At 45.5% G+C, this 18182-nt stretch overlaps 1 protein-coding gene across 4 annotated transcripts in view; it reads left to right on the forward strand.

Annotated features, from left to right (window-relative positions):
• The window catches only part of LARGE1 (LARGE xylosyl- and glucuronyltransferase 1), a 525183-nt gene that overhangs the window by 408194 nt on the left and 98807 nt on the right, over positions 1-18182 (forward strand). For all 4 annotated transcript variants that reach the window (XM_055328305.1, XM_055328304.1, XM_055328306.1 and 1 more), the window contains exon 7: positions 349-453. In XM_055328305.1, the coding sequence (XP_055184280.1) occupies positions 349-453 (105 nt within the window). The remainder of the gene's footprint in view (positions 1-348; positions 454-18182) is intronic.

Genomic DNA, 18182 nt, shown 5'->3' on the forward strand with positions numbered 1-18182 from the left:
TTGCAGCTGGAACACTCGAGGTATGCCAGTAAGTAATACTGGTGGTGAGTTAAGGGATGGTTGGACCGATGGTTGGCTGCTTGGTTGGGGATTCTGGCTTTATCACAGAGTAAGTGGGTGACCTCGGGCAAGTTAATTAGCTACTCTAGGTGGCCTCCAAATGGCAGGGCTGGCGAAGTAGGAGTTGTAAATGCATTAATATGTGTGAAGCACTTAGATCAGGGCCTGACACATACTAATGAAAGCCACTGTTGTGATGATCTGCCTTGACTCTATCTCCTGTTCAGTTCTCACTGTTGCATTTGGCTTGGTTTCATCTAAGACCTTTGCTTTCTCTGTACTTTACAGGTCAGCAGGTCCTGGGCTTGGTCGAGAACCAGAGTGACTGGTACCTTGGAAACCTGTGGAAAAATCACCGCCCTTGGCCTGCCCTTGGAAGGGGCTACAACACAGGTAAATCGTGAGGGTGGTGCATGGCGGATGTTTCGGAAGGTGGTATGAGGGCTCAGTGCTCCTTCCTCTGAAGGAGAAGGAAGGCAAAGCCCAGGAGGAGGCCAACTGGCTGCCCGAATTCTGCAGTGGATAGTGCCTATTTGGTCAACCTTCCAGTTCTTTCTTCAAGCCACAACTACCGGCACAGTAGCTATCAGACCTTGGCGGTCTGTGGCAGTCTCACCAAAAACTCTCTCTTGACTAACCATCAGACCTAGATCCCACTGAACTTTTTTAGGAGTATGCACAATGATCTTTGCATCACTGTGCATGCACTGTTGATGCAAAGATCATTGTGCAGTGACAAAGAACCCCAACGTTTCAGCTTCTTAGCACAATAGAAATTTATCTTCCTCACATTCCATGTCCATGTCAGGCCTGCTGGATCTGTGCTCACCATAAGCCGTCAAGATTCATCTGGATTCATACTTCCTCATATAGGGAGGAAATAGCAGATGTCCTATTGATTCTGAAAGTTTCTGGTCAGAAGTGACATCAATTCTGCTAATACTGCTAAAGTATCTCTGTTAATGGTATCATTCATCCATTTATTCTGTATTCAACAACTGCATGTGGAGTCCCTAGTGTGTCCTGGATGTGCCAGGAAGGCCACAAATGGCCCATGACCTCCCAGCGTGTACTGATAAGAAACTCGAGCAGCCTCCCTCTCCTTAAAGCTCAGGGCTGCCAATGTCTTTTGTCACGGTGCTTCTGGATCCTTCTGCCCTCTCCCCTTCTTCCTCTTTGCCACTGCTTTGGCACACTGTTCTCAAAGGATGCAGACATATGATCTGTGTTGGAATTAGAACTTGGAGCTCAAGGAGCAGTAGATTTGCTCAGGCCCAGAAGGGCTTGGCATCTGAGACCAGCTGTCCTGCGGTGGAGCAGGTATCTAGGGATGGCGCCACCTAAAGGGTCCTGGAGACTAGGGCCACGCTGTAGTGGGAAGAGCCAGTCAACTCTAAAAGCTAAGGGTTAGTCTCCAGACAGGTCAGGTACAAATACAAGGGCCCCAGAGCAAAAAGAAATGGATGATAGTTAAGCTTCCCAGAGATGAGAGTTCAGAGATGGAACCATAGCGGGGTCAAAGCTGGAGGAGGACAAGGGAAGTTTCAGAGTCAACATCCTGAGGAGCATGGAGAGATGCCCAGTGGGGAGCCTGGTGAAGGTTGTCCTTTGAGATGGGGTCATTCCTGACCTGACATTTGCCTGAACATCCAGGCATGCTTCACTCTATGTAATTTTTTCATGTGACACCTTGCAGGCATTACAGCCTGGACGTGTTGCAATGGAAGATAATTAACCAGCAGCCTTTCACACACCTCTTGGAGGCTTCCCCCACACACACACACCCAGGCCTCCCATCTCTGCTGGGCACTAACCCTTGAGTTGCTGGATGGTGAGGAAGTCTGAGGAACCCCCAAGAAGAGGCAGACCGCTCTGAGCAGCAGCTCTCCATTAGCTGGTTTAGAAGTATTTTAATAATGGCTAAGGCAGTGTCTGCATACTAGCTAAGTGTACACGGGGTGCTTTCTAGATGTTCATCTTATTTGATCCTCACACTAACCCACCAGGCAGGTGCTATTCTTATCTCTACTAGTTTCCTATTTATACACAAGAAACTCATGCTGAGAGAGGTTGAGGCTCCAGTCTGATCAGTAAGAAGGCTGCCTTGTTAACTACTAACCTTCCTAGCTTGAACTTCAGTGGCTTGGGGATCAAGAATACTGTAACACGTGGAATCCTGGACTCTGTCTTTGAAGCATCTGGAGAGAGGTCTAGGATTTTGTCCATAAGAAGCCTCCAGGATGCTTCTGGAACAGAAAGGTCTGCTCTGAAAAGTGGCTCTGTTTCCCCTCCCAACAAACCTTCCCAGGGGCTTCCTTGGTGCATTTGAGACTGGACCTTTAGAAACCCATGGTGGGGCCAGAGATGCACATACCACTCCTCCTTACTTTCCTTTGGTGAATTATCATCCCATGTTGATCTTTTGTAAAAGCCTGGATTCCAACACATTCACTTCAAGCTCTTATAAAGCTGGAGACTTCCTGTGTCTGTTGGGTGGGAGAAGGGAATCTCAGGTAAAGCCTGGTGTGTGTTAAGTTTCTGTCTTTCGTACGAGAATAATAGACAATGTCACATAGAGATGTACTGCGGTGTCTCGAGGACACAGCATCAGGGTCATGGTTATCTGCGTAAAACGAAACCCACTGGTCATCAATCCAGGTTTGCAGGGAGAAGAAAAATGTGGCATATGGGGAATTTATTATGACAAAAATGACACGTCCTCCCCTCCTCTCCCATCTTACTTCAGGGTGAGGTCAGGAGACGTTCAAGTATTTAAACCACCTCCAGCTCCTACTTGATATGCCAAGGCGCAGTGAGTTACTTCCCTGCTTGCTGGTACTTAAAGGGCAGAGCAGATGAGGAAAGCCCTGTTAGAAGTGATGTGTCCATTTAAATAAGCCAGTGACACCAAGTGATCATTATAAAAGGATTTATGCGACATCAGAATGCATTGGCTTTCATGATAGGGATTTGTTATTTTAAGACTCGGAATTGTACCACACATCAGTGCATGAGTCATGCAGCACTTAGATTCTCACGGAAATTGAGGACTCTGCGGGGAGGGAGCATGCTGCCCTGAATCCCAGCATGTAGCAGGCCTCCACAAGGGGTATCTTCAGCAAGGCCCTGCATTAAGTCTTCAGCTTGGTGAGGGCGAACTCCAACAGATCCACACTGGAATTGCAATTCAGCCATTAAATGTCCACATAGGCTTGGCCACGTTGGTTCACTTCCTTGAGTAAACCATAGTTCTCTTCCTCCTAAAATAGGAGAATAGTTCCTAATATGGGAGAATTAACAAAATAACTAGTTCAACAAGCCAGCCCTTACTGGTGCACAGTGTGTGCACAGGAAATCTCAGTCTGTCCTCTTGGGTCTTTTCTGCCACCTAACCTCTCAGCGAATGGAATCCATTCTCTGCTTTAAAAAACGGTGATTACATGAGGTTTTTTCTAAGGTCTTCAAAGCCCTCAGGTCAGAAAAAAAGTAGTAAATTTTTTGCTTTTCCCTGAATATAATATAATGTGGTCACCTAACACTTTTTCTCCTATTTCTCCCCTATCTGGAAGGGGTTGCCTTTTCATATTATTTTAGAAAAAGTGATGATTCTACTTCACATATCAGCTTCCTATGTTTTACTTTAAAAATCCCCAGAAAAAGCAGAAGATGTTTGAGTTGAAAAATCTGCCTTCAAGAGGTTAACTTTATCATTTTCGGCTTTATTCCTTTTGGAAAGCCATGCCAGCTCTCTGAACCCTGCATTCCTTTCTGTGACTGGAGAATGAGAAGCCCCCACCAGAGCCCTTTGTGAGGCTCCCTTGTGGTAGTGTAGCTACAAGGGCCTGGTAGACCAAAGGGTATTTAGAAGGCGGTTGTAGCTTTTATTTCCCCTCCTGACCACAGCCTCACCAAGTAACTGTTTTCACATAATTCAGATTCGGCCCCATTTATCAAGTTCAGCTGCGTTCACCAGGCATCCGACCGGAGACTTTACTATGCATTATCTTCATTAATTCCTAGAATTGTCATGCACGGTAGACATTCCCATGGAAATTGCCAGCCAGCTTCCTCCTTCTTCCTCTTGTTTTTCCTTCCCAGTCTGCTTGCACAAAGCCCATAGGGCCTAAAAGATTAGAGAAGATCTGCTCACCATCTCCCATCCACTCCCCTCCCTTCTTACCGGAGCTGTGTACAACTTAATTCCATCCTCACAGAACTGCTAAAGCCACGGCAGCTGTGGATGACCAGGCAGCCCGCAGCACGGGGCCCTCACTCAGGTGGAATTAAAAGGCACCTCCCACATCCTTGCATGGAGATGGGTTCATCCCCGACCACTCTGTCCATCCATCTTCTAGGTGCAGGAAGCTCTCATTCACCCCGCATTCAGCTATCTGCAGGACTACCTTTTTTTTTTTTTTTAAACAAGAGTATGACAGGCTCATTAAGATTCAGCACACTTCAGTTCCTATGCTGATGGTGAAAATCTTAAAAACAAACACCAGCAAACAAGAGAAGGGGAAGGAAAGCTCCAGGTAGCAGGTGACTGGAGGTGAGGGGGTAAGGGAAGGCAAGCCAGTGGGAAGGAGATGGCTGCCCTACGGAGAGGTCTGTTTGCGTACCATCCCAGAGGTTACTCAAGGACAAGATGCGTCCTTCCCGAACTGAAGGACATCATATTAACCAGAGGATGTGCTTTAAGAAACTATTTAAAAATAAAATGTATCCCAATTCCTTTCAGTCTCCAAGTAGGCCAGAGACAGGCAGATGGAGACCTGGCTCTCCAGGGAGGGAGGAGGAATTTCTCTAGGAATCCATATCCATAGAACAATAAAATGAGGACATTCAAGGACTGACTCACCTCTGAGGCTGGAGGAAAGCAAAGAAGTAGACACCATGGTGATTCTATGGCAGGGAGTCAAAAGGAGCCAACATCTGACCACTTGCCAAAGAACTGCTAAACAAATAGCTTTCGTGGGCTGACTAGAAGTGTAGGATAAGGCTGACGCTTTGCTTCGCCCCCGACATCCAGTTTTCTGCAGCCCTAGGCATTTCCCTCCATTTTGCAGAACCCTCCCATCTCTTGGCTCAAAAACTAAGAAATGCTTATGCTCTGAAGGAATAGCGTCATTGGATGATTTCTGTCTGTAATAATTGCATCCAGAGAAACTAGCTTTAGATGTAGTTCATTTATTGAGCACGTGCTACTGAATGCCTATTTTCTGGGTAGAAAAAGATTTTTGAAAAATAAGTGATGCCAAGAACCTTCCTTTAAGAAGATTGTAGTTTAGTGGAGAAGAGTTTGCATATCCACAAATGAACTCAGTGTGACTTGAGTCCCTGGAATGATTGAGATTCAGAGTTGAATGTCAACCTTGCATTGCAATAAGCCCAGACCAGCATTTTCTAGACCGATTCCAAAAGGCGTTGCAGGAGATGCTGATACATCTTTAGAAACTATGGAAGATAAAGTTGAGAAATCTGTATGCTGTATCCTTCCCTTAGAGATTCAAGTTGCATATTGGTGTATTAGAGATCCTGGAACATCCAAAAGTAAGGGAAGCTGTTCAACCCAGCAGCACTTCCCACTCTTATTTGATCCTAGAGCTATGGAAATGTTTGAGAAAAATCCTACTCCCACACTAATTCTGAGAACGGGCATTACACTTTTTGGGCTCTGTATCCGAAGCTCACGTCACAGAAGACCTGAAATAAATAGAGTTTGTAGAATAAGCCCATAGAAAGATGCTTGCCATTCGAGGAATGGTTCACTCAGTAGAAACATCTACTCTGTTTTGTACCATTATTTTCTCATCCATCTTCCTGCTGTAAGGATGGAGACATGTTTTTACTTACACCATCTAAGCCAACATCCTGTATATCATTGCATGTCCGAAGCCATGCACCAGCCCTCAAAACCTTCTCCCATGTAAAGGAATTCTGTGGGAGATGGCTTCCAGACCTTCCACCATCCTGATTGGTTGGCCATTTCTAGGTAGCTCTGACTTCTCTCTGTGGGGGCGACACTCTGACCTGAATGATATGCTCTGGGTGTTACCAAACTGTCAAAGGTCCACACCTCCACTTGGACTTGAGTCCAGTCTTCGGAATCCACTCTTTTCAATCATTCAGAATGCCTGCTTACAAATGTCAGCTTTCAGGCTCTAACCCAGAGAAAGTACATCTGAATTTCCGGAGGTGAGGCCAGGAAACTGTTCCTTTAAAAGCATGTTCCCTGCAGGATTCTGATGCATGCCGAAGTTTGAGAAGCAGCCTCCTGGTACAGAGTTTTATTGCCATTTGCACATCAGGCTCAAATTGAACTTGAGTTCAGCTGAAAAGCTCCCCGAATGACTGCTCAGCCAAAGGTTCCCCATTCTGTACTTCTGCAGTAGATTTATTGACCTAGAAGCACAGGCCTTATATTTATCTCTGGTTGAGTTTTATCTGATTTAGATCAATCTTTGTCTCATTTTATTTGACTTCATTTAAGTCCTCAACTAAGGGTCATCCACAAAAATAATGAAAATGCCTTCTGTTCATTCAGCGAGTGGCCCTCGCCTCATTTTTGTAACAAATGTTTTGAACGCCTTTTTTACCATCCTGGAATAAAATTCAAAGGTTACCTATATTACACTGTCTACAAATATAATTTCCAAAAAAATCAATATAGTGCCCTGGCTATCATTTAAAGAAGAAATAAAAGGAAATTAATTTACTATAGAATAATATTGACTTCACATGTGATTGCTCAGGCTTGAATGCAGTGGACAACCCGTAGAGCAGTCCGAAGCTTCTATGCCTGTGTTCAAGGTAGAGCCATCTCCAATACAACTCTGCCAATGCAAAACGGCACCAATGGAGCACAGGCAATCAAAGCTCAATGCATGCTGTTTGCTGTCTTTGAGATGTTTCCCCAAAGTAGTGAACGTCCCTTGGCAGATCATCACATAGCAAGATGTATCCTCTTCCCTTGATTTGTCCTCTAGGCTCAGTGTCTACCAAAACCATGAAAAACCAGTGCTTAGTTTTATTTCTGTAAGTAGTGTTAGCTTCAGGCTCAGATAGCTGGAACATCTATACACAACCATAACACACATGTTCGGGCATATTCTTCACTCTGGTGGCCTGTCCTGGGAAGAGGTACTGCTCCCTCCGTCCCCCAAAAGCCATGAGTTCAAGGCATTGCACATGTTCAACAGACAGACTCAGGCAAAGCTGTGATCTGCTCAAGAGCTCCCTCAAGGTTGGTGTCAATGATTTAAGATAATGCTCCTTGCTCAGAGGGAGTTCAGTTGGCTGGAAGTATGTAGCAATGCTGCCACCAGCTACTTCTCTCCACTTACCCTTCTTCTAAGGTTCAGTGAAGTTACCCAGTGCTTGTCTATGTCATATCCTGAACCAGAATCTCCTTTAGATCTGCCTTCTAGGTTCCCACCAGTAATCCATTCCCTCTTCCACCCAACAATGCTGTAGATACCCAAGTGAAAGCAAGTGAACAGTACATCCTAGACCCTCTTCTCTGATATTATCACCCTCAGTTCCCTGCATATCCCTCATTCCCAGAGCCTCCACTCATGTATGAGACCGGGATGGTTGTGTCTACCTCACAGAGGACTGGGTGAGAAGCACAGATGATAATGCCATACGTTTAACATAAGGCATGTAGGCAGCGCTTGGTCCATGTAAGAGTAGCTGCTTTCTGTCATCATTTAAAAGGTGGACTAGGGGACTGCAGGGGTCCAGCCTCCTCCCACATCGGCCACCCTGTGCTCCAGGAGCTCCAGTTTCATTTTTCCTTTTAAAAGACAATATTGCTTATGTTCTGGAAATTAATAGTTGTGGGTTCAAGTGCCAGCTCCATCTGGCTCTAGCTCTATGATATCTGGGCAATGAACCATCTTTACTTATCATATCAGGACTTGAAGAGTTCCCACCTCACAGGGTTGCTTTGAGGACAAAATGAGATATTTATAAAGTACTTGGAACGATCTCTGGATTAATAAATGTCAAATATTAGTGCTTTCCTTTTATATTTGAGGTTCCCAAAGAGGGAAGACAGCTGTAGCTCTCGAGCATCTTTTGATAATAACTCTGTCTTTTGTCCATTAAAGAGATCTGTGCCTGAGCACTCTCCGCCCAGCCCCAACCATCCATTTGTTTATTCACGGGACACATAATCCTCAGGCACCCAGCATGTGTAACTTGCTGGGCACCATCCTAGGCCCAGTGGACACCCGAGACCAAGACAAAAGGGGGCCCTGTTTGTAGGAGGTCCCTTAATGTGGGTGAGAAGAAGTCCCTGTCTTCTATCTTGCGATGCCACCACATCGGGTGCCCCCAAACTCACTCAGCTTCAGCCATTCAGCCTCTGCTAACCATTCCTTGAATACACCTGTCTACACCTGGGCGCCTCTCCAGCTCCACTGCCTTTCCCTGCATTACGCTTCTCCGTAGTGATAATTGCCATCTGACCTAAGATAATTTCCCTCATTTTCTTTTTAATTTTCTCTCTTTCCATGAGGATTCAAGTTCCTCAAGGATAGTAATTTCTGTCTATTAATTTGCCTGCTTTATCTCCTGTCCCTAGAATCATCCCTGGCATATATTAGACGTTGCATAAGTATTGTTGTTGAATGAAATTAATAACTTTGGAAGATGGTAAGTGTTTTTGAAGACAGTAACCTCAAGCAGCGGCTGTCAATAGGAGTTGGCGGGAAATTTGGCTCCCAAGGGTAGGTTGGCAGTGTTCAGAGACCTATTTGGTGGTCACAACAAGGGAGATGCTCCTGGCACTTGGCAGGTAAAGGTGGGGGATGCTGCCAAACACACTGCAGTGCATGGGAGGGGCCCCTCTAACAAAGAATGTCCAGTTTAAAATGCCAACACCTCTGAGTTTAAGAAACCCTGACATAATGTGATGTCCTGGGGGCAGAGGGGAAGTTGGATTCTTCTAGAAAGGGCTGTTTGTTTAGGGAAGAGTTCTCTGAGAGGACCTTTGATCTGCAGACCTGAAAGAAAGGAAGTTGGCAACAAAGCAGAGATCTAGAACAGCATTCCAAAGAGAACAGCAAGCACAGCAAAGGCCTCGAGCAGGAACGGAGCTGGCTGTTTGTGTTCTCATGCTGTCATGCCCCACACCCCTGGGCAGAGACATCAAGTCGACCTTCACCACGCTTTGGCTGATTAACCCATCTCTGGTCCATTCCTGACCCTGCAGGGGTCTGGCCCCTCCTCTAAAATCTAGGAACGCTCAAACCAGAGTCCTCAAGCCTGTGCTTTCAGAATGCCATCAGATTCTCCCCTCTACGCCCTTGGAGCTCTGGCTTGCATTAACACGCTTTGGAGCCATGCATCTGGCCCTGTTCTCCTGCCTGAGGTCTGGGATTTATAGAGATCATCACTAGCCCAGAGAAAATCGTGGCTAAGTGCAGCATCTCTGGAGGGGAGGTAGCCTAGGATGGTTGTGGCACATAGCCCCTACTCTTCCTTGTACACTCTCTTTCAGCCACACCAGCCTCCTGACTGTTGCTCAGGTTCATCACTTGGTCTTACTTGGTCATCTTCTCCAAAGGAGGAGTCCCCATCCCCCCACCCTCATTTCTTTTTCTTCATTGCACTTTTCATCAATGTTATAAAAGATACATTTTTGATTATTCATCGGCTGCCTATTGTGATGGGCAGAAGAGCCCCTGAAAGATGCCTATGCCTTAATCTTTGGAACCCGTCATTCTGTTATGTTTCATGGCAAAAGAGACTTTGCAGCCATAATTACAGACCTTAAAATAGGGAGATTATCCTGGCTTATCCGATGGGTCCCAAATCTAATCACAAGAGCCCTCAAAAGCAGAGAGCTTCCTCCACCTGGCAGCAGAACAGATGTTGCAGGAGGGGAGTCAGAGAGATTTAAAGTGTGAGGAGGAGTCATCATGCCATTGCTGGTTCGAAGATAGGACAGTGCAACTAGGAAAGCAGATGGTCTTCAGGAGCTAACACATGCAGGGAAGACGGGAGCTTAGTTCTATAACCCCAAGCAACTGAATTCTGCCAAGAACCCAATGAGCTCATGAGTAGAATCTCCCCTTAGAAGCTCCCAGGCTGGCCGCCATCTTGATTTTGGCCTTGTGAGACTAAGCAGGGAGCCCAGCCCAGCCCCTAGGTTTCCAACCTGTACAGCTACAAAATAATTAATAAATGTCAGCCTTTTAAACTTAATTTGTTAGGGCAGCAATAGGAAACTCGTATCCCTGTTTTTTCCCACAAGAATACAAGCTCCTTGAGGGCAACTATCTCGTTTGCTTACTCCCGTGTCCTCTTCCAGAACAGAGAGAGCTCTCAAATATTTGTCTAGTGAACAAATGAATTCCAGCTTCCACCACTCCTGCCTTTCTGGACATGGAAGACAACTTGGAAGGTTACTGGTGGGAAACAGCCCGTGTGCCCGGGTCTGACAGTGTGCCCATTCAGTAGGCACACACTCAGCAGGTGGCAGGTACCTGACACCAGGTGTAGTGGAGCCGTAATTAAAATCAAGTGTGGTCCCTGTTTGCACCACCATCTCCCCTCCCCCGTGGGGTCACTACTTGAAGTAGGTGGTTAAGGACAAATATAATGTAGCTGAGTGCTGTGATGGAGGGGTGTGCCTGCATTCCCGAGAGCTCAGGGGAGGCCCGGTTGCATCAACCAACACAACCGGAGGTGGGGACGTGGGGGTGGATGTACCAGGCCAACAGAGTAGCCGGCCCCCAGCCCAGGCTGGGAGATGTGGAAATTCTTGGCACAGAGAACAGCACATAGTTTGGGCTATTAGTTTAGTCAAAGGTGTCACCTGTAGAGTTTGTGCCCAGTGTATGGGGAGTGGTGAAGAGCCTGAGTCCTGTCTCCATGAATGACCATACAGTGACCATGTAGTGATCACTTAAGCAAATCCCTTTGCCTTTTTTTTGCCTGGCTTTCTAGAAAGATTAAGTGAATGGAAAATGCCTGGCAAACAGTAAGCACTCAATAAATGGTAGCTGAGACCCCTGGCACAGTAGTACAGAGCTTGGAGGGAGGTGGGGAAGTGCAAGCTTAGGTAGAGCGGATGTCCAAATGCTACAGAGCCTCTGCAGCTTCACCCAGCAGGCTGGGACATTTTTAAACAATACACAGCTTCACTGCAGGCCCTAGGGAGACACCAAGCACCCTCTCCCTTTTCATTGTCCCCATCCACGTGTTTTCCCTGAGCCAAATTTTCATCTCAGTCCTGGGGCCACAGCCTGTACAGACGCTTTGCAAAAGTGTCCGTTAGCAGGCCCAGGGCACTTAACCCACTGCACTGCCTTCGATGGCTCTAGGTTCCCTGTGGTATCCTAGCAAGGAGGCCAGATGAGAGACCCCCACTCACCAGACTTGGGCGTGGGGGGCTCTCCTTACCGTGAGCCACTAAAGTGTTTTCCTAACTGCATCCTGAAAACAGGGTAAGATTTCTCATCCCCCGCCCTCCTGAGCAAAAGCCACTGTTCTAGAAGAGTTCCTCTGCTGTTTTTTCCTTCATTCCCCCGGCACAGCCTCACAGGAGAGAGTGTGTTTAATTCAAGGCTTCCGGAAGCTGACCTTAAACAAAAACACTGCTCCGTGACCTCTCTCATTCTGAGATCTCCCCTCTCCCTGAAAGATTTTCCTTATAAATGATTCTGTTTCCTGGGTAGCTCTGACAAGAGTCTCATGGTTTTCTTCCCTCTTTGCTAAGTAAGTAAATCACAAAGAGAAACCAAAACCAAAAGCTCTGGGTCTCCCCGGCCCATCAGCCCAGGAGGAGGACAGGGTGCTGGCCCCTCCCAGTGAGAGTGTCCTTACTACGCACATCCTGAGCTTACAGTCATCAAGCTGCTTCCCCAGGCCCCAGTGTCCTCGCCTGTGGACTGAGAGTAATAACGCTTAGTCCATTCAGGCCGCTGTAACAGAAAACCAGGTGGGGTGGCTTCTGAAGACACCTGTGTTTCTCACGGTTCTGGAAATTGGGAGGTCCAAAGTCAAGGTGCCAGCAGATTTGGTGTCTGAAAGGGACCCTGCTTCCTGGTTTGTCATGGATGGCCGTCTTTGCGCTGTGTCCTTCCATGGCAGAGAAGGCAAGGGAGCTCACTGGGGTCTTTTTTTCTCTCTTTTTAAAATTTAAATTCAATTAGCCAACATATGGTAGGTACATCATTAGGTTCAGGTGTAGTATTCAGTAATTTATCAGTTGCGTGTAACACCCAGTGCACATCCCATCACCCGGTTACCCCATCCCTCCACCCACCTCCCCTCCAGCAACCCTCAGTTCCCTCGAGTTAAGAATCTCTTGTGGTTTGTCTCCCTGACAACTTCGTAGTTTTCACTCCCTTCCCCTATGATCCTCTGCAGTTTCTTAATACTCCACGTATGAGTGAACCCATATGATAATTGTCTTTCTCTGATTGACTTATTTTATTTAGCATAATACCTTCCAGTTCCATCCACGTCGGTGTAAATGGTGGGTATTCATGCTTTCTGATGGCTGAGTTATATTCCCTTGTATATAGACCACATCTTCTTTATCCATTCATGTGTCAGTGGACATCTCAGGGTCTCTCTAATAAGACCACTAATTTCATCCATGAAGGCCCTGTTGTCTTGACCTGATCACCTCCCAAAGCCCCCCCCCCCCCTTCTTCATACTGTCACACTGGGGATTAGACTTCACCACAGGAATTTGGGGAGCATACATTCAGTCTATCATAAATGCTTTCCCTGAAATGTCACCGTATTGCTGAGAAGGTAAAAGGGTACAGATATGTAGAGCTGAACAAAGTTATCAGTGATTTCTTAATATCTGAGCATATGTCACCAATCCTATACCACTTTGTTACCTATGTGCTACCACTTGCTCCTCCAACCTGATCTCATGTGTTTTTCCAGATTATTTTCAACCATTCCTCATTGTCCCTGCAGCTGGAAACCTTCTCCTAAAGGCATATGGCGTTCACCCTTCATCAACAGGGCTTACTATGCCTTGATGTTTGAGAGGGCTGTCAGAGATCAGAAAGTCCCAAGTCATGACATCTACTCAGAGTGTATCAGGGCGGAGGCAGAGATACTGTAAGGTGTAGGTATAGCATATATGTATTTATATAAATAAATCCATATTCTGGCACATAGCAGGTACTTCGTAAACTAGCTCTTTTTGCAGAACCTGGCACACAATAGACCTTTCAGAAAGAGCAGTTCAACTACTTTAAAATGCCATTATGGACTCTGTCACATGCTATCAGAGTTTTTAGATTACTGCCAAAGAATAGGATCCCTTGAGCGTGATCCCAGGATCTAGTATCAAGTCACAAATCGGGCTTCTTGTGGGGAGCCTGCTTCTCCCTCTGCCTGTGTCTCTGCCTCTCTCTCTGTGTCTCTCATGAATAAATAAATAAAATCTTTTAAAAAAAAGAATAGGATCTCTCTGGTTTTATTTTAAACTGCATTGCAGACAAATTTGGACAACCATCCATATCCACATTTGTTGTAAAGGACAAATAGTATAGAAATGCAGTGATGTACCAGAGGCCTGGGTTGGGAGAGCCTATCGTTAAATTTTCAGGCAACAGGAGATCTGGTTGTTAAGCATAACTACTGTTAAAAATCAAGTTATATAAACTTACCATTAGGTAAGCTATTTTTTAAAAGGTAGTAAATCAGAACTCATTTCTTCCTAATATTTTACTATTACCTGTGTTGTGAAGGTTATCTACACCTACTGTATGTATATGGTGGGGACGCTGTATAGTGATGTGCTACTGTACCTCTCTTTTCAGCTCCATCTGATAGCGTGAAATCTGCCATCGTGCGGCTATTTACACTGTGGAAATTGGCAAACACAAAAATCAGAGCTTTTCTTTCTGGAGATGCAATTGTGAAACATTGTTACCAGCATACCACTGAGATACAGTAATATATGAAACCCCTTCTCCCCATCCCTTCCCAAAGTTAAACCCTGTTAGCTGTGTGCAGTGTTTGTGACTTTCCTCCTTCTGCCTGTGTAATTGTTTCTCTTTATGCATGCATCTCCTTTTGAATTATCAAGTGCTCTATTTGCTTAAAAAATAAGATGCTGGGTATCTTTCTACATTGGTATATAGGGTTGTATTTTCTTTTTAAGAGCTGCATGGTTTTTCTTTAAAAAAATGATTTTATTCATGAGAGATACAGAGAATGACAGAGACATAGGCAGAGGGAGAAGCAGGCCCCCTGTGGGGATCCCGACGTGGGACTCGATCCCAGGACCCCGGGATCACACCCTGAGCTGAAAGCAGACGCTCATTTGCTGAGCCACCCAGGCACCCTGCATGGTTTTCCATTTGATGAACGTGTCATAATATATCTCCTTTCCTAATTAATTGGGACTTTAGTTGCTAGGCTCCCCCTCCCCCCCATTTACAAACACCACCACACATAAATATCCTTTATCTGTTTGCTTGTGCAAGCATGTGTATGCACAATGGATTTTATGAAGTAGTACTACTATATCAAACATTTATAGATATTTTAAACTTTTATAGATTACAACATGCTAAATGCATCGGTCAGGTGGAAATGGAGCTAATTTTTAAAAGTAAACTTTTAAAAAAATGAACATGTATGTGTGCTTTATTTTCTATGCTGGGAACAGTCTGCATATTGCAGAAAAATCAGTAGTTTGCAGAGTAGCTGCTTAAGAAGAACTTCTTCTGGACTGAATGTGCCCTCGCCCCAAATTCATATGTTGAGGTCTTAACCTAATGTGATGGGTATTTGGATGTGGGGCTTTTGAGAGATAATGAGGTTCAGATGAAGTCAAGAGGGTGGAGCCCTCATGACAGGGTTAGTGCTCTGATAAGAGACACCAGAGGGCTCACGCTCTATGGTCCTCTCCCTCCCTCCCCCACCCACCCCTTCCCTTACCCCCATACCCCTTCCCCTTCCATGGGAGGATGCAGTGAAAAAGTAGTCCTCTACAGGAAGAGAGCCCTCACCAGGAAGCAACCCTGTCTGGATCTTGAACTTCCAGCCTCCAGAACTGTGAGAAAATAAATGTCCATTGCTTAAGCCACCCAGTCTGTGGTGTCTGTTAAAGCATCCTGAGCCACCTAATCTAAAACCTAATTGTAGCTGTTTATAATTTAGGCAGGTGGTCTCTGACTAAGGTCCAGCTAGGATTTTGAAGCCAAAAATCACAAGCCAGTGGCCAAGGGAAGTAGAGCCCTTTCCTGTCTGTGGGTAGCTCTGCCTGACTCTGGTGCCTGGCTCTGGCTCTGGTATTGGGACTAAGCACACTGACCAGGCCTATTGAGTGGATACAAGGGGTGGTCATTTTCTGAAAATGTTTCTGCCCTGCTCTGTGAGCCCATGGAAGGTCAGCTCTTGCTGTGTCCCTCACTGACCTCCTAGCAAGAGCTTGCAGGAGCTGTGACCCTGACACCTGTGTTGTTCAGTTTGCAGAGGAAGGAAAGGAAGGTAGGATATGATCTTACCTCTTTCTGCCTTAAGAAAATATTCTGACATTCATTCAGGGCACGGTTCCCCTGAAGACATATTTATGGTGGGCGGCATCTGATTTCCTTGAGGTCTCTCTGTTGCACAGTACCCATCTCTTAGAGTCCCCCCAGGCTTTCCTGTGCACTAGCTCACGTGATCCCCATTTGACAGAGGAGCCAGTGGAGGTGCAGAGCGTTTGCTCTGTACCGAGCCCTGTGCTAAGTCCATTTCATGATTTATCTCATTTCATTCTCGCTACATCCTTTGTAAAGCTAGCACAGTTATTCAAAATCTCACTTTAGGGCATCTGGTTGGCTCTGCTAAGGGTCTGCCTTTGCTCAGGTCACGATCCCAGGATCCTGGCATAGAGCCCTGTATCAAGCTCCCATCTCACCAGGGGGTCTGGTCTGCTTCTCTCTCTCTCTCTCTCAAATAAGTAAATAAATAAGTAAATAAGTAAATAAATAAATAAATAAATAAATAAATAAATAAATAAATAAATAAATAATTAAATCTTTAAAAAGAAAAATCTCACTGTAGAACAGTACTTCAGAGTCATGGCTGCACGCCGGAGTCCCCTGGGAAGATCTTAAAAGCCCTGGTGTCCAGTGCTCACCTCAAACCAATTAGAACGTCTGATGTGTTGGGATGCCTGGGTGGCTCAGCCGTTTAGCTCCTGCCTTCTGCCCAGAGAGTGATCCTGCAATCCTGGGATCGAGTCCCACGTTGGGCTCCCTGCATGGAGCCTGCTTCTCCCTCTGCCTGTGTCTCTGCCTCTCTCTCCGTGTCTCTCATGAATAAACAAATAAAAAAAAAAAAGGACATCTGATGTGAGACCCTCTCCATCATTAGTTTCTCTAAAACCAAGCAAGTGGTTTCTTTCTACTGGATGGGCCTGCCCCTTATCTTTCCAAAACCTGTGTTATAAAGACACCCTCGTGCATTTCCACAGCTTTCTTTGGACCTTCCTTCCCTCTTATTTATCCCCTGCCACCTATTTCCCTAAACATCACCGGATTCCAGGACTCCATAGCTCTTTGATTTTGTGTACCTTCATTCAGCAAAGATATCTTGAGTATTAGCTGTGTATAACATCAGGCACCATGCTAGGCTCCAGGCATACTCTAGTGAAACCAGAATCCTGTCCTCAGACTGCTGTCAAGAAGACCTAGAATGCCCTCCAGATTCATCCATGTTGTCACAAATGGCAGGATTTCCTTCTTTTTTTTTGGCTGAAGAATATTCCTGTTGTATGTGTGTACACACACACCACATTGTCTTTATCATTCATCATCAAAGGACATTTGGGTTGTTTCCCTATCTTGGCTGTTTACAATACTGCTACAGTGGACATGGGTGTGCAGATATCTCTTCAAGTTCCTAATTTCAGTTCCTTCGGAGAATTACCTGTGTTAACTATACGAGGTGATGGACGTGCTAATTATCTTGATCTTAGTAATCATTCTACAAGGAGTATCAAATCATCACATTGTATGCCTTAAATATATACTGTTATGTGTCAGTTACTCAATAAAGTTAAATAAACATTAAAAAAAAGACCTAAAAACAATTACAAAAGATTACAATGCCTGAGTGCCCAGAGAGAGAAAGTTCTTCAACTGCAGGGAAGAGGGGGTACAGAGATGCACCTCCCTTAGTTTAATTTGCACCCCCTTTGTTGCCTGGATTCTCCCATTATCTTCTCCTTTCCCCCAGGGGTAACAGAACCCAGCAAAAATGCCAGTGACATCAGAAAGAGAGAGACTAGCCTCCTGGTCTGCCCATTGCCTTGAAAGCTGTGCCTGTCATCCACCTTTATGCTTAAACATCCCCCATGTGCTCCTAAGCCTGCAGTTGCCAGGTGTCCTTTTAGACCATATTTGACATTTCCCCACAGCAGGTCAGATGTATTTGAATCAGAATGGTCCAAAAGAGCTTGAATTGGTTTGTGGGGCCCCCAGGGGCTGCTACAAGTAAAGGCGGTCTCCGCTCAGACAATTATCCAAGAGAAATTATCGGTCTTAAGAGACATTGCTGCTGCACTGAGGCAGGCTCGGCCCACTGGGCTCCAGGTATCCGGCACGGACCATGTGCCCAGCACAGTGCAGACAAGCTCATCTTTAGCTATGCTCCACGGAGGCATCAAAAACACGACCCTTGTTTCAGCAAATCTAGGATTAAATTAGAGTGGCCAGGCAAATATACAGAGGAAATATTTATTTCTTTTTTAAATTTTTTTAAAGATTTTTATTTATTCATGAGAGACAGGGAGAGGCAGAGACACAGGCAGACCAAGAAGCAGGCTCCCTGTGGGGAGCCTGATGCAGGACTTGATCTCAGAACCCCAGGATCACAACTTCAGCCAAAGGAAGATGCTTAACCACCTAGCCACCAAGGTGCCCCAGAAACATTTCTTTCTTAATCTTAGTTTACTTGATATCTCCCTGATGTTAACCTGTTTAGAAAAGCAGGGAGTGATGCATGCCCAATGTAACCAGCACCTGCTTTAGTCTGTCTCAGCTAGGAATGATTTTTTACATTTTTAAATAACTGAGGGGAAAAAATGAAAAAAAAAGACAAGTATATTTTGTGGTACATAAAAAATATATGAAATTCAAATT

This window comes from Nyctereutes procyonoides, unplaced genomic scaffold (genome assembly GCF_905146905.1).
Source record: "Nyctereutes procyonoides isolate TBG_1078 unplaced genomic scaffold, NYPRO_anot_genome, whole genome shotgun sequence".
Taxonomy (NCBI): Eukaryota; Metazoa; Chordata; class Mammalia; order Carnivora; family Canidae; genus Nyctereutes; species Nyctereutes procyonoides.